This window comes from Perna viridis, chromosome 14 (genome assembly GCF_037379345.1).
Source record: "Perna viridis isolate PV_CMFRI_1.1 ecotype Kerala chromosome 14, ASM3737934v1, whole genome shotgun sequence".
In the NCBI taxonomy this organism is placed as follows: domain Eukaryota; kingdom Metazoa; phylum Mollusca; class Bivalvia; order Mytilida; family Mytilidae; genus Perna; species Perna viridis.
Genome location: NC_142458.1, coordinates 3,095,185 through 3,108,237, shown reverse-complemented (window position 1 = coordinate 3,108,237; position 13,053 = coordinate 3,095,185). Strand labels below are relative to the sequence as shown.

At 33.6% G+C, this 13,053-nt stretch overlaps 1 protein-coding gene across 1 annotated transcript; it reads left to right on the top strand.

The window, feature by feature from the left end:
• Window positions 1-12,034: 12,034 nt before the first annotated feature.
• LOC148597750 (uncharacterized) lies at window positions 12,035-12,922 on the top strand. The gene has a single exon (XM_088562076.1). The coding sequence runs from the start codon at window positions 12,035-12,037 to the stop codon at window positions 12,920-12,922; it is 888 nt and encodes a 295-aa protein (XP_088418202.1).
• Window positions 12,923-13,053: the final 131 nt, after the last annotated feature.

The following is a 13,053-nucleotide window of genomic DNA, read 5'->3' as shown; positions in this document are numbered from 1 at the left end:
TTCTGTCACTGGACTTGTTTTGGTCACTGGACCTTTATTCTGTTTGGTTTGATTTGGTGTGTATATTTTAACGTTTAGAGAAAAAAATATTATTTTTAGGTTATTTTTAAATCTGGATTTTGGAATCGTAAAGATCAGTTGGTTCACCCAGAGTTAAGACTGTTATTCGAGAACCTGAAAACTACTGTTATAAGTTCTAAAGCCAAAACAGCGTTCAGAAATATGAAGGCGGTTTCAAGAGGTTTTTGGTGTGGACCGAAAAAATTATAGAAATACCGTGTGTATTACCTTGTGATGAAATTTTTGTGGCACTTTATTTACAAAAGCTCGTTCAATCAGCTAATCATTTGAGTGTAGTTGAATCTAATTTTATAGTATAAAATGGGCACATTCTTTAGCAGGGGTATCAAATCCATGTGATTCAGAAGTAGTTACTTCAATTGTTGAAGATGCTAGCGGACTTTAGGCCGTCCTATTAAGAAAAAAGAGCCTGTCACTACAGATATTATGATTAAATTGTTTGAGCATTTCAATAAAGATGATCGCATTCTTAAAGACTTGCGTTTTTGACTGTGTTCTTTAGCTTTTTTTCGGATTTTTGAGGTATAATGAGTTGTGTAATATCAAAGTAAAGCATATATCATTTAACGATAATTTTGTCGAAATTTTCATTGAGGAAAGTAAGACTGATTGTTATAGAAAAGGTAATATGTTTGTATTGCTAAATTAGATAATTGTCATTGTCCCGTTGATATTTTGCAGACTTATATAAAAGAAGCTAGAATAGATATTAGTTCGGATATGTATATATTTAGGGCTATGACTTTTTTTAAATCCTGCAGTTCCTTTGTTTTGAGGAAGAGCAATGTTAATTTATCTTATACCAGGGCTCGCGAAATATTTCGTTCTGCTTTGTCAGAGCTAGGTTTCAATACTTCTGATTTTGGTTTACACAGTTTTAGATCAGGCGGGGCTTCTGCAGCAGCCCAAAACAATATCTCTGATCGTTTATTTAAAATGCACGGGCGTTGGAAATCAGATAATGCCAAAGATGGTTATGTTTCAGAGGACATACAGAGTCGTTTGTCAGTGTCTAAAAATTTAGGACTTTAGTATGTTTAAAATGATTCTGTCGTTTTTTTATTTTTAGTTTTTAATCGGCATTTTCGGTCTATACATATGCTTTCTTTGTACTCGAAGTGGTCATTGCGCCATTCAGTATCAAACTTTAGTTGTTTTTATTTATGCCAATAGAAGTTTTCAGGTATTGATATTTGAATGTCCTCAAATATGCATACAGCGGTCAAAAAAGGGCATTGGTTGAGTTCATAAATACTTTATGTTCGTTTGAACAAAGTGAATTTAGAAAACAATACAACTTACATGACATACTCCAGAGAACATACTCCTAAATTAACAACCTTAAATAACAACAGGATGTTATTTGGGGAAGGCTATTTGTCCACTTGGCTACTACAGGTAACTATCAACCATGTACTTGGTATAAGGTAATCAACATACATATCACCTTGTATATTGACATTGGGTATCTCAGTTCATGGATTTCAAAATCTTCATAATATTTTTTACACTAATCTTATTTAATTTAATAATGAGACAAAATTAAATCATTTTATGGCCAATTAATGAACATTTTGTTCAGATAGATTTTATATTTATGCACAGACAAATACTGAGAATAAATTAGATAAACCACACAAATCTATTTGATAAATAAATTAAATGGCCCTCAAAATTGTTTTGGGATCCTTTCCGTATGACTAAAAAAATTAAGAATTTTTTTAGGGTACCTGAAGGACTACCAATTTAAATGCCAATGTTGTCCTCCCTCAAATACATGTAAGAGATGCACAGGACTCTCCCTCAAATACATGTAAGAGATGCACAGGACTATCCGACCATTGTTAGGTATCAAACCCTGTAGTTACTTTTATTTTAAGGTACTCTCCACTACAACGTAAATGATTTGTAGATACAGCGCCAACTTCCAAACAGAAATTGAAAGTTAAGATTCAGGAACACCCATAAGAAGCACAAGATTAAGTACATTTTCAATTAAAGTAATTTCTAAGAGAATCAATCAGTTCTGCATTTGATAAGAATAATGAATAATTACAGAAGTTCACGAAAACATTATATATACATGTACAGTTTCCTTTCACTTAATCGAAATTAGCATGAATTGAAATGGCAAAGAGAATTAAGAATGGAAGAGAAAATGTTTCGATTTTCCTGTTAGATTTTACAATGAAGGGTATTAATATAATATAGAAAGCATCCAAGTGTATTGTAGTAAAACGATTTCCTATTTAATTGCGCTTTTGGAAATGATGTTATGAGTGTAAAAATAAAAATATTATAAAGGACCGACCATTTATTAGAGTGGGTGGCTGGGATATTTTTGAAAAAAATATTTAAATCCAAAATTTTGGAAAAAAAACATTTTTTTGTATCATTCATTGAAAAAAAATGTTTCATTATTGTCCTCATTACTTAACAAAGCAGATTAAAAAAATATTGATTCGAACTCTACTAAAAACTGGGTGCATGGACCAGATGTACCTGTAGGGTAAGCGTCCTCTGCTTTTCTAGAAACACCCCCAAGTTGTTTATAGAAAGCCAGGGTAGAAGAAAGAGGAAAGGAAAACTATGACACGATGAACAAATCAGTTTTCATGGTGCGGATGGATACACCGTAATGATTCACGATTTCCTGATGACGACCATAAAACTTCTGTGTTGATAACTTCAAAGGTGTAGCAAAATAACCCTGGGTTGCACTCGTAATTTAAGTACTGTACATTACCTTTGGCTGCAGATCGGTGCCGTAGAACCGTCAATTCTAGCATCATACCCCAGACAGCATTCCTACGTTGGGCCAACGTTGGTTCAACGGAGTCATTTGCGTTGGGCCAACGTAGGGTACCCAATGTTGACCCAACGTTGCAAGTGCAAAAAGAGTCAACGTTGGCCAAACGTAATGCCAACATTGACCCAACAAATCCCCAATGTTGGCCCAACATAAGCCCAATGTTAACCCAACAATAAGATCAGGCGATTGTATTCCTTAAGATATTAGAAAATAATTTTATGATGTCTTTTCTGGTCATGTCGCACAGTGCTGATACTAAGCAGTCCTTCAGAGTAAGCGCTAAAATTTTCCCTCAGTTTATCATGTAAATTCTTTACAGTAAGAATATACCAATGACAAGCTGATTGTAGTTTATAAAAATAAAACAAGAAAATCTATTATAACATTAGCAGATACTACGAGCATTAGAGTACTAAATATTGAAAATTTGCAAGTTTTTTTTTGCATTGAATAGACATATGGCAATACCTGTCACAGTTTTGTGTTTAGAATGAATTTACATTGAAAATATGTATACATTTGTTCAAAATGAAAGACAATTTTTGTTTTGTAAAGGTATATTATGCTCTCAGTTACAAAGCTGAATAAGGGGAAGATAATCATGTACACTATTGTTATCATAAATTAGATTTGGTTATTCTTAATATTTTTTTTGTTATTAAATTCTAAATATTAAACGTGAATACTTGTTGCATGAATATTAAACATGCAGTTAACAGAATTCGTGAAAAAGAGCCAACAATACTCTTTTGAAAGAATTAAAATTATATCAATAAATATATATATTTTTGTGTTTCAACGTTGGGCTAACGTTGGCCCAACTTAGTGTCGCAAGTTTAGATGCAATACAATATTTCCTTTCCTACTGTAGTTTTACTTTTCTTGAGACCGACGTACAATTTTGCATCAAGAATAATATTTAGTCTTTTTGAACATGTTTGTTACCAAAGTCGTTCGAAGTTGGTTCAATATTGGTTCAGTGTTGGCTCACTGTTGGCTCTGGGTTGGACAAATGCAGAATAATGCAAATCATGTAATCATGGTTTTGATTTACAAATTAAAATTTAACCAAACTCTCACATAGAATTCGCTTCTTAAACAAGTTATTAAATAGAAACGTAATATGAACTGGTTGTTCTGAATATGATATGGCCAACGATGGACCATTGTTGGGCCAACGTAGAACCTTTTTATGATATTAAAGTATTTAAAATGTCAAAATGTCGTGTTTAAACATTTGTTTGTCAAGTAAGAACCATTTAGTCAAAAATAAATCAAGAAGAAATATTTCCATAACTACGGACTACTACATTTGGCCAACGTTGTCTTGCCAACGCCAACTAAAAGCCAACGAACCAACCATCAGCCAACCTTGGCCCAATGGAGGCATGCTGTCTGGGACGAGATCAAAATGTACCTTTTAAATACCATATCTGTACATGCGTTCTACGTGTTTTTTTTTTACTTGTATGAGAGCGGGAAGTTTACATTAAAAGATGAAATAATCGGTTATCATAAAACTCCCTGTAATATAGCTGAGAAACGCCTAAACTTCGAATTGTTTTGGTTGAGAAACAGTAACAAAGTCAAGTGATTTTTAATAGAGCATATATCGCAACTCCGCTTGAAGTTTGCCGATCTTAGTCGATTGGTGAACTGTTGCTTTACACAACAAAGTTCGAAGTTCAAACTTCAAAAGAAAAGTCATCACAACACAAGCTCTAATGAGCTTTTAAGATGACCAGCGTGAAGCTAGCCGTCAATACCAGCCCGCATGGAAGCTGAAATGAGAAGTATTTTCGAAAAAGGAATATACTTATTTAGCTAGTAATGTCCAAATGTACGATATGTCAGAAGATGTGAAATGGAAAAGAACATGAATGTATATTATAAATCGACCTAAATTCTTCAAGTTACAAATCACTACAATTTGTGTTTTTTTTTAAATTCTGAACTAAGTCTATACATATATCTACGCCTGGGTTTATGATGAAAATGAGAAAATCACCGATTAATTGGGAGTTAAGTTTAGTAGAGCACTGTCAAATTCGCCTGGATGTTGAAAGCAAGACAAAATCAGCGGCATTTAGAATTTTTGACGATTGCCAACTTTGAAGACTTTGAATAGTCTTTGATTTCATACTTTCACCAGTGCAATTATTAGATATATTTAGCGCTTTATATTTTTTTTTTTGGGGGGGGGGAATATCGAAAACCCGGTCAATATGCGCGTTACGCGTCTACAGCGTATATCGTTTTAGCGTCTTATCGTTTCCTCATTGAGGAGCTATAGGGTCTGTAAGTCTCGTTCTAGTTTCATTTTTCTTACCGGAATTTCTGATGTAGAAATGTATTGATATCCGAAGACCAGTCTGCATATTATTGTATACTTCCGGGATCTCGATACGCTGCATTATAATGCAAAATCTTCTATTTTACGCTTTATCTTTTCACTTTTATCATGTGGGAATAGATGTCATTTTTATTGGTATTTTTACGCGATATATATGTTTTGCTTTTACATACTGAACCCAACGTTCTGAAAATGACAAATCTCTGCATTTGACTGGTAGACTAGGACCCATTCGCGTAAAACCTCGGAGTCACATAACTAGACTTTCAAACCCTACTGAATAAAACTATCTATGGGATTCACTTTTTAATATGATATATAACACCACAGGGGCTTGCTCCCACAATCAAATTTGCAGCCACACTTTTGTAATCACGAAAAGGTGTGAAACTACTCCGACCTTGATATCGCTAGACAGACAAACAGAAATGTGTGTTGCTAATTAAGAAGTTGTCTGTCAGGCTAAGAATCGGGCAAAATGTAAATAAGTTGTGTCTCATGAAGAAAAAAAAACATATTATATTAAAAATATTCAAGTATTTATATCTCATAACCTCCAAAAATAACCATCAAAGTGTTTGTGAATTTTGCCTTTGTAAGATATTAATAGGTCAAATTTAGTTGAAATGTGCTATGGAAAAATGGTTGGCTTTTTCCCTCAGAGCAGTAAAAAAAATCTAAGCAGAGATGCCAACCCCATTTGATGTCAATTATGGGTAATAAAGTCGCAGTCGCAAAACGACGTGTCCTTACGCCCGGGGGTCTGAGGAAAATGATGCAAAATCCTGCATTCAAGGGCTCTCCTGGCATATATTTTTTACTTTTGAAAAGAGTGTTTTTATATAAAAATTTCTCTTGGTTAACATGAAACATTACTCAAAACTGAAGTTTGATGCTAATCAATGCACCTCAATAGCAATACCATGAATAGTAACTTGTGAATACATTTTGATACTTAATCAAACTTCAAGCAGTAGTATTAGTAGATGTATACTCTTTGTTTTGCTGAAGTTTCCAAATATGCACGATATTACACATATTTTTTTAGCCGGCGCGGCCATACTTCCTATTTATTGATCAAAATCGGATGAACGTTTGGTATCAAAGCAGCCGAACGCTTAAAGCGTCAAAACGACCGAGTATTTTCTAGAAAGAGTCCGTTGACAGAGCCGTCCAGGAAAAAATCCGGATTTTGAAAAAAAATCGGAGTTTAACATAGCGATCGATATAGGTAAATCGGAGAGCGGATTAGGGGTTGAATAATAGGAGGAAATCCACCAAGATCGGGGTGGTTGGCATCTCTAAGTCAAACATGCTTAATGATTAGATGTATTGAATATATATTTAGGTTAAATAAGACCACGTTTAGAATAATGATGTTCCAACCATTGTCTGATTGTAGAAATATGGAGTTGTATTGATTTGATGGTTATACTTGTGTTTATTCATTAGATTTTTCATTTGTCAAGTGATTGATGTGCAGTAAATAGTGATATATTCGATTTTAAATTTGAAATAAAGCTAAATTGAAGAGAGGCACCCCCAAATCTTGGATCACCCTTTTCGTTGTTATATACAAGTGGGGTGCATATTTGATAGTGGGAGCAAGCCCCTGTGATAACACTTCATATTTCATGGAAAATTGATGGACCTTACGCATTCCAAGTGTGAAGGCATGGTACCAAAATCTTGCGCGATATCTTACAATTTTTTTTATTCCTTACAAGTCGACTGTTTTCTTTTTAAAGGTAGATCATTGCTATTAAACATAGCATTTTTTTCTGTCATCCTACAAAATCATACAGACATATATACTTTCAATGAATATGTTTAGATTATTTCAAAAGAATTTTTTTGACGAAAAATGTATGGTAAAATTACAAATATAAAAAGGGCGTCCGTGCAAAATACCAGGCAGTGGATACCACACGACAAATTTTGTTTAAAAAAAATGCTAATCCATTTCATATCGCAAATGCATTCTTCCTCAAAGATGGATATTAATTTTCGATTAACTGCAAGGGGAAAAATAAAAGAGAATTAAATTACAAAGAAAGCATTGGAATTCATTGGAAAGGGGGATAACTCTTTAAATTTGGTTGTTTTCTTATGGAACCTTAAAATCATTTTCTGAGCCATCCATTGTTAATTTAAAAAAAAAAAGAACAAACATTTGTACTATTTTGCATACATATCATAATTATATACTTTACATTGGAACAAAAAACTTCGTGGAAAGTCTCTTAATTGAATAAAGCTCTTTTTACGGGAAAAAAATTGTCAGAAAAATGTTCTTTAGAAATGTAATGAGAATTTTTAGGTCTCTTTGTGACAGCCAACTTTCTTTTTGAAATATGAAAGAATGTCAGTTAGTTTAGTGTTCTTAAAGGAGACGTGACACAAAAATATCATTTTATAAACATATATATTTATTAAAAAAACTGTAGAAAATAAAATGCTTTATTTGTGTTTTCGCGACGACCTAATTGATATGCATAAATGAAAGCCGGAAGTAACGCTCAATTACCATATATGAAAGTGCTAGGTAATTGGTTCTCAATCTCCATTTGTGTACATTGAAAATGTATACATATCCCTGACAAAATAATAAATCTTCGCAAATAACTTGTATATATGATACAGAGTGGTGCAATGATCATGTTTAGAAAGTAAGAAGCCTTAATAGGTTCTTCTTGTTTTCTGTCAGCTTAACATTTTCGTTAGGCATAAATCCCAGCGTGGTGAATACACAACTACTTTGCACACAATTTTTAGGACTTGAACAGGACGGTACAACTAAAATAGTGACACTCTAGCTGTGTATTGTTTTTTTTCTTTGCCACTGGGCATTTGTCCTCAGGGAATTATCTGGTCGTTCGTCTCGGTGAATTAAGCCGTAAGACAAAAACCTAATTCACAAGCTAATACCGACATGCAGGTAAACAAAAACACGGCTTGTTATCTGTAACCCATTCTAGAAGTACACTCAATTGGCATTGTTCGTTTTTTAATTTAGGTTGTATTTCATATCATAACGTGTTTTTTTTTATTCAAAATTTCATGAATACAAAAAATTTCAATAAACATATATAATAGCAATGTAAAAAATGTATTAAAAGGAACAAAAATATTTTCACGAATATAGCTTGTTAATTTCGGCAACATCGGTCTTAGGTTGTTCAACTAATTATTCGGTCTGAGTTACTATACCTTCTTTGCATTTTGCATTTACTTCACATTGTGCCTAAAATCTGCTCACTGACTGTTACTGCTTAAATTATACTATAGTCGGCGTTTATACTATAAACGAATGTGCAAGTCATTTAAGACAATTTAAACGACGGTTGGTGTCAATAAAGTCGTAGAAAATATTTTTATTCAAATTTTAACAGTATGTTATTTATGTGACGCCGAGTATAAGAGGTTGGATGTCCTAAATTTTCCACTCGTGAGTAGTATTTTATTTTGGTATAAATACTCGGAGTATTGTACAGTATTTCAATGTGGAATTAGAAGGTCAAGATGTACATATTTGAAAGCAGTATAGGCAGCAGATAAGGTATATATGATGTTCATTTTTCCATAAACTTTTCATTTTTCGTACTGGCATTTTGCAAGTTAGAGCTTTTATCAAGTTTCATTTTAATTTTTTTTATTATTTTGATTTTGAATATCATTGTGTCAGTTTAATTGATTTGATGCTAAGGTACCTTGTTATAGTGAGTACTTATAACGAACTTTAATGATCATTTTGTGTAGTATTATAGTTAACTGTGGGTATTACATTTAACTGCTTGATTGTTGAGTTGTGCTCTATTTATGTGTTCAATCTGTTTTGAACATGCAAATGCAATCTGATTGATGATATTTTTTTTTAATATTTGCAATAATGTTCTATAATTTGCATATATTTGGTAATTAAATTGTTTCGTATGCGTATGTATATGTCTCTTTATTCTTATTTTGTAGATCTTTTCAATGTCTTCTGAATCTGAATTAAAAGTAATTCCATGTTCATGTTTTCTTTGGGCCATTAATTGTTATCGAGCCCACTTGGTTACAGAAAGGTCAGCTAAAATATTTAATTTTATCAAAAAAGATTTAGCACACGAGGAAGCTTCAGCTACAGTGGCTTTAGCATGAAACCCTTATAGGTTATCAAATAAAATTACCAAAAAACCAATAAAAAACATATTCGTATTATCCTCTGTACTTGCAAGTACATCATGTTACACTCCCTGGTACTGATACACTTCAAAGTGTCAGGAGTAACGTTCCGTCAAAAAAAAGGGGTGAAATCGATATTTTCATTGACGATCGAGATCGGAACAGTTTGTTTTCCCAAAAAAAGATGGTACATCTAGATACAGATATATAGTTCTTGGTAGAGATTCCTCATACTTTGTAAGAAATAATTCCAAGTCATCTTCCAAATATACAGAGGAAGATGTTTACAAAATGCTGGAGTTTTTAATAGACAACATATTTGTCCAGTGTGGTGGACGTGTTTTTCAATAAACGGTCGGCATTCCAATGGGAACAAATTGCGCTCCTTTACTTGCTGACCTTTTCCTTCACTCTTATGAGGCTGACTTTATAGCTGATCTGATCCGAAAGAAAGAATATCGTTTAGCTAGATCTCCGCTATATAGATGACGTATTATCTTTAAACAATTCTAATTTCGGGGATTTGATACATCGCATCTACCCCAAAGAACTTGAGATAAAGAATACTACAGACACTGTGAAGGCAGCCTCATATCTTGACCTACCCTTAGAAATCGATGGTAAAGGAAAACTATTGACCAAACTTTACGACAAACGTGATGACTTTTCATTCAGAATTGTCAACTTTCCTTTCATCTGTGGCAACATCCCTTCAGCACCTGCGTATGGAGTGTTCATATCACAACTCATACGTTATGCCAGAGTTTACCGAAACTACGAATACTTTTTGTATCGTTAGAACTCTAACAAATAGGCTTCTGGAACAGGGTTATGTTGCTACAAGATTGAAGTCATCGTTGCAGAAGTTTTATGGTCGTCATCATGAAATCGTGGATCGTTATGGTGTATCCATCAGTTCCATGAAAACTGATTTATTCAACGGGTCATAGTTTTCCTTTCCTCGTTTGTCTACCCCGGACTTGACTTTTTATGAGCAATTCGGCGGGTGTTTCTAGAAAAACAGAGGACGCTTACCCTACCGGTGCACCTGGTCCATGCTCCCAGTTTTTGGGGAGTCCGAGTTACTCATTTGCTTTTGTTACTTTGTATGTATGATTTTAGTTACTTCATGTCCTTTGTTGTGTATGTCTGTTTTCCATGTCTGGTCTTTGTCCCTGGATTACATTCTTTTGATTACCGCTATAACCTTGTTCCCTTGATTACTCTTTAAATCTTAGAATATGAATCTACTTTACTTTATGTAAAAGTTCAATCATACATGACTAAACATAATGAAATATTTCAATGTAATCTTCAAATAGAAGTGGTGTCGATCAACTGTGGATATTCTAGTCTTCATACATGTAACAGTTTATTATTTTCTTCTCGAAGGGGTTTTAACTGATGCAACTGTATGTATTAATTCGATGGCAAACCAAAACTTTCAATATGTTCACTCTCAATTGTAGAAATCATGTAAAAAATGCAGAAGCCCCACGCATTTCAACCACCCGACCTATGAATTGAGACCCAATGACGAAATCCGGTCACGTGACCATATGGCTAATTAAAATTTGTATGGCTTGGGTCATCGTCGTCTTCAGTAAAATGACGTGACTACAAGGGGCGTTTTGGTTATATATATATTACGTGTAATACATCAAATAAACTAAAAAAAAATGAAAAAAAAATTGTGTTACATCTCCTTTGATTTACATTAAGAAGAAATTCTATCCACCAGTTTTTTTGGTACACCAAAAAAAAAAAAAAAAAAAAACAAAAAAAAAAACTGGTGGATAGAATGTTTTCGTATGTTCATTAGATGTATTTAATATTTCAGAAAAAAACTAGGAACATTTATCTACTAAAATATTAAGTATGATCGACTTTAAATTATGTTAAACATTGTCTCTTTTCTTTCTTGTATACTTATCTATTACATGTAGTTATCTTCATTTAACAAGTAATTTATAAAGGCTGACCGTTTTGTATTAATCAGACGGCGTAGTTCTACCCCCTTTAGAATCTCCACGTCACTACAATGCATACCTTTATTATTTTACAGCCTTGAATCTCCAACTTACTAATATTACACACAAAGACTGCCTTTCATGTCAGAACAGAGCAACGACATTAAAATCTATTGTCACATTGTTATCGTGTTTCAAGTTTTTTATGGACCAATAATTGTTTATTGATTGCTTTGTGTATTGGGTATAGATATGAACTGACAATTGTTATATAAATATTTAATTGATTCGAGTTGAAATATACCCATGAAATATTAAATTGAAGCTTTATAAACTCGACGTGTCCGTTTACAGGTAGACACATTAGTATTTCATTATCAAATTATCGTCTTTCAGCACAACAATAATTACTAGGGTTACATTTTTGTACATGTAATCTCGTATTTCCGGTATGACCAAAAACATAGCATAACGTTTCTTTTTATTTAAACTCGAAGTATTTTTTTGTGTGGATAAATTTGTGTTGTGTTTGCAGATTTAAATGCAGGATAAAACAAACTCCAGGCACTAATGTTGGATACCAACGGGATGGTGTGCACAATATACATGTACTTTACTGTATGATTAATCGGCGAAAGACAACACCTCATTATGCCTCGAGAAGGTCTAAACTTGCGAGCTTTCAGCGTCAAAATCAATGGCGATCTTACTTACTGTAAAATAACAGGCATCAAAATTCTAGAAGATGGCCGAATACTTGTTTGTGATAGCCATAATAGTAAAGTGAAACTGTTTAATTTTGATGGGAATTATTTGTCGCATTACACAGTAGATGGTATTCCGATAGATTTAAGCCTTCTTCATCAAAGTACAATTGTTGTGACAAATGAAATTGCAAGCAAAGTTACATTTTTAAATATTGTCGGAGATAAGTTAATGCACAAAAGAGATGTCGAAATCAGACCAGGCGCTATGGGTGTGTGCTGTCTAGACGGTCACGTAATATTATTGACTTACCCGTGGAAAAATCCACCGGAGGTAGCAAAAATTGATTGTGACGGCAGAGTTATTCAAACATTTAAAAAGGACGAAAAGAAAAGGGATCTGTTCAGGGAACACCCTATTAGTATTGTCGCTTTCAGTGGACATGTTTTTGTCGGCTGCTTGTCAGTTGGTGGGAAATGTGACATGATTTACAAATTGTCGAAAGATGGAGAGATTCTAGAAACATACAAACATCCCGATCTCAAAGAAATAAGATATCTGAACCACGACATGTTTGGAAACATTTACGCATGCTCAAAGCTTTCTTCAAGCATGGTCTGTTTTGATAGAAGCGGACAATCCAGTCGTGTTATTATGTCATCAGAAGATGGTTTAAGGTCTCCGTGTGCAGTTGGTATTCTCGATCAGACACTTTATATTGCACAAGACGGACTAGGCACTATTCAAGTATTAACCTTAGACAGTTTTAGCGAGAACATGAACTGCAGAGCCACAAAAGTAGATTTCATTCATCACTTGGTACAGCCCAGATAGCATGCCTCCGTTGGGCAAATGTTGGATTGTGGTTGATTCATTGGCGTTTAGCTTTCGTTTGAAAGCCAACGCTGATCAAACGTACTGGTGCATTGTTATAATTTACCTGATTACCTAAACGGTTTTTATCT

Coding starts and splice junctions, on each gene's coding strand:
- LOC148597750 (XM_088562076.1), top strand. CDS start 12,035: ATGCCTCGAGAAGGTCTAAACTTGCGAGCTTTCAGCGTCAAAATCAAT.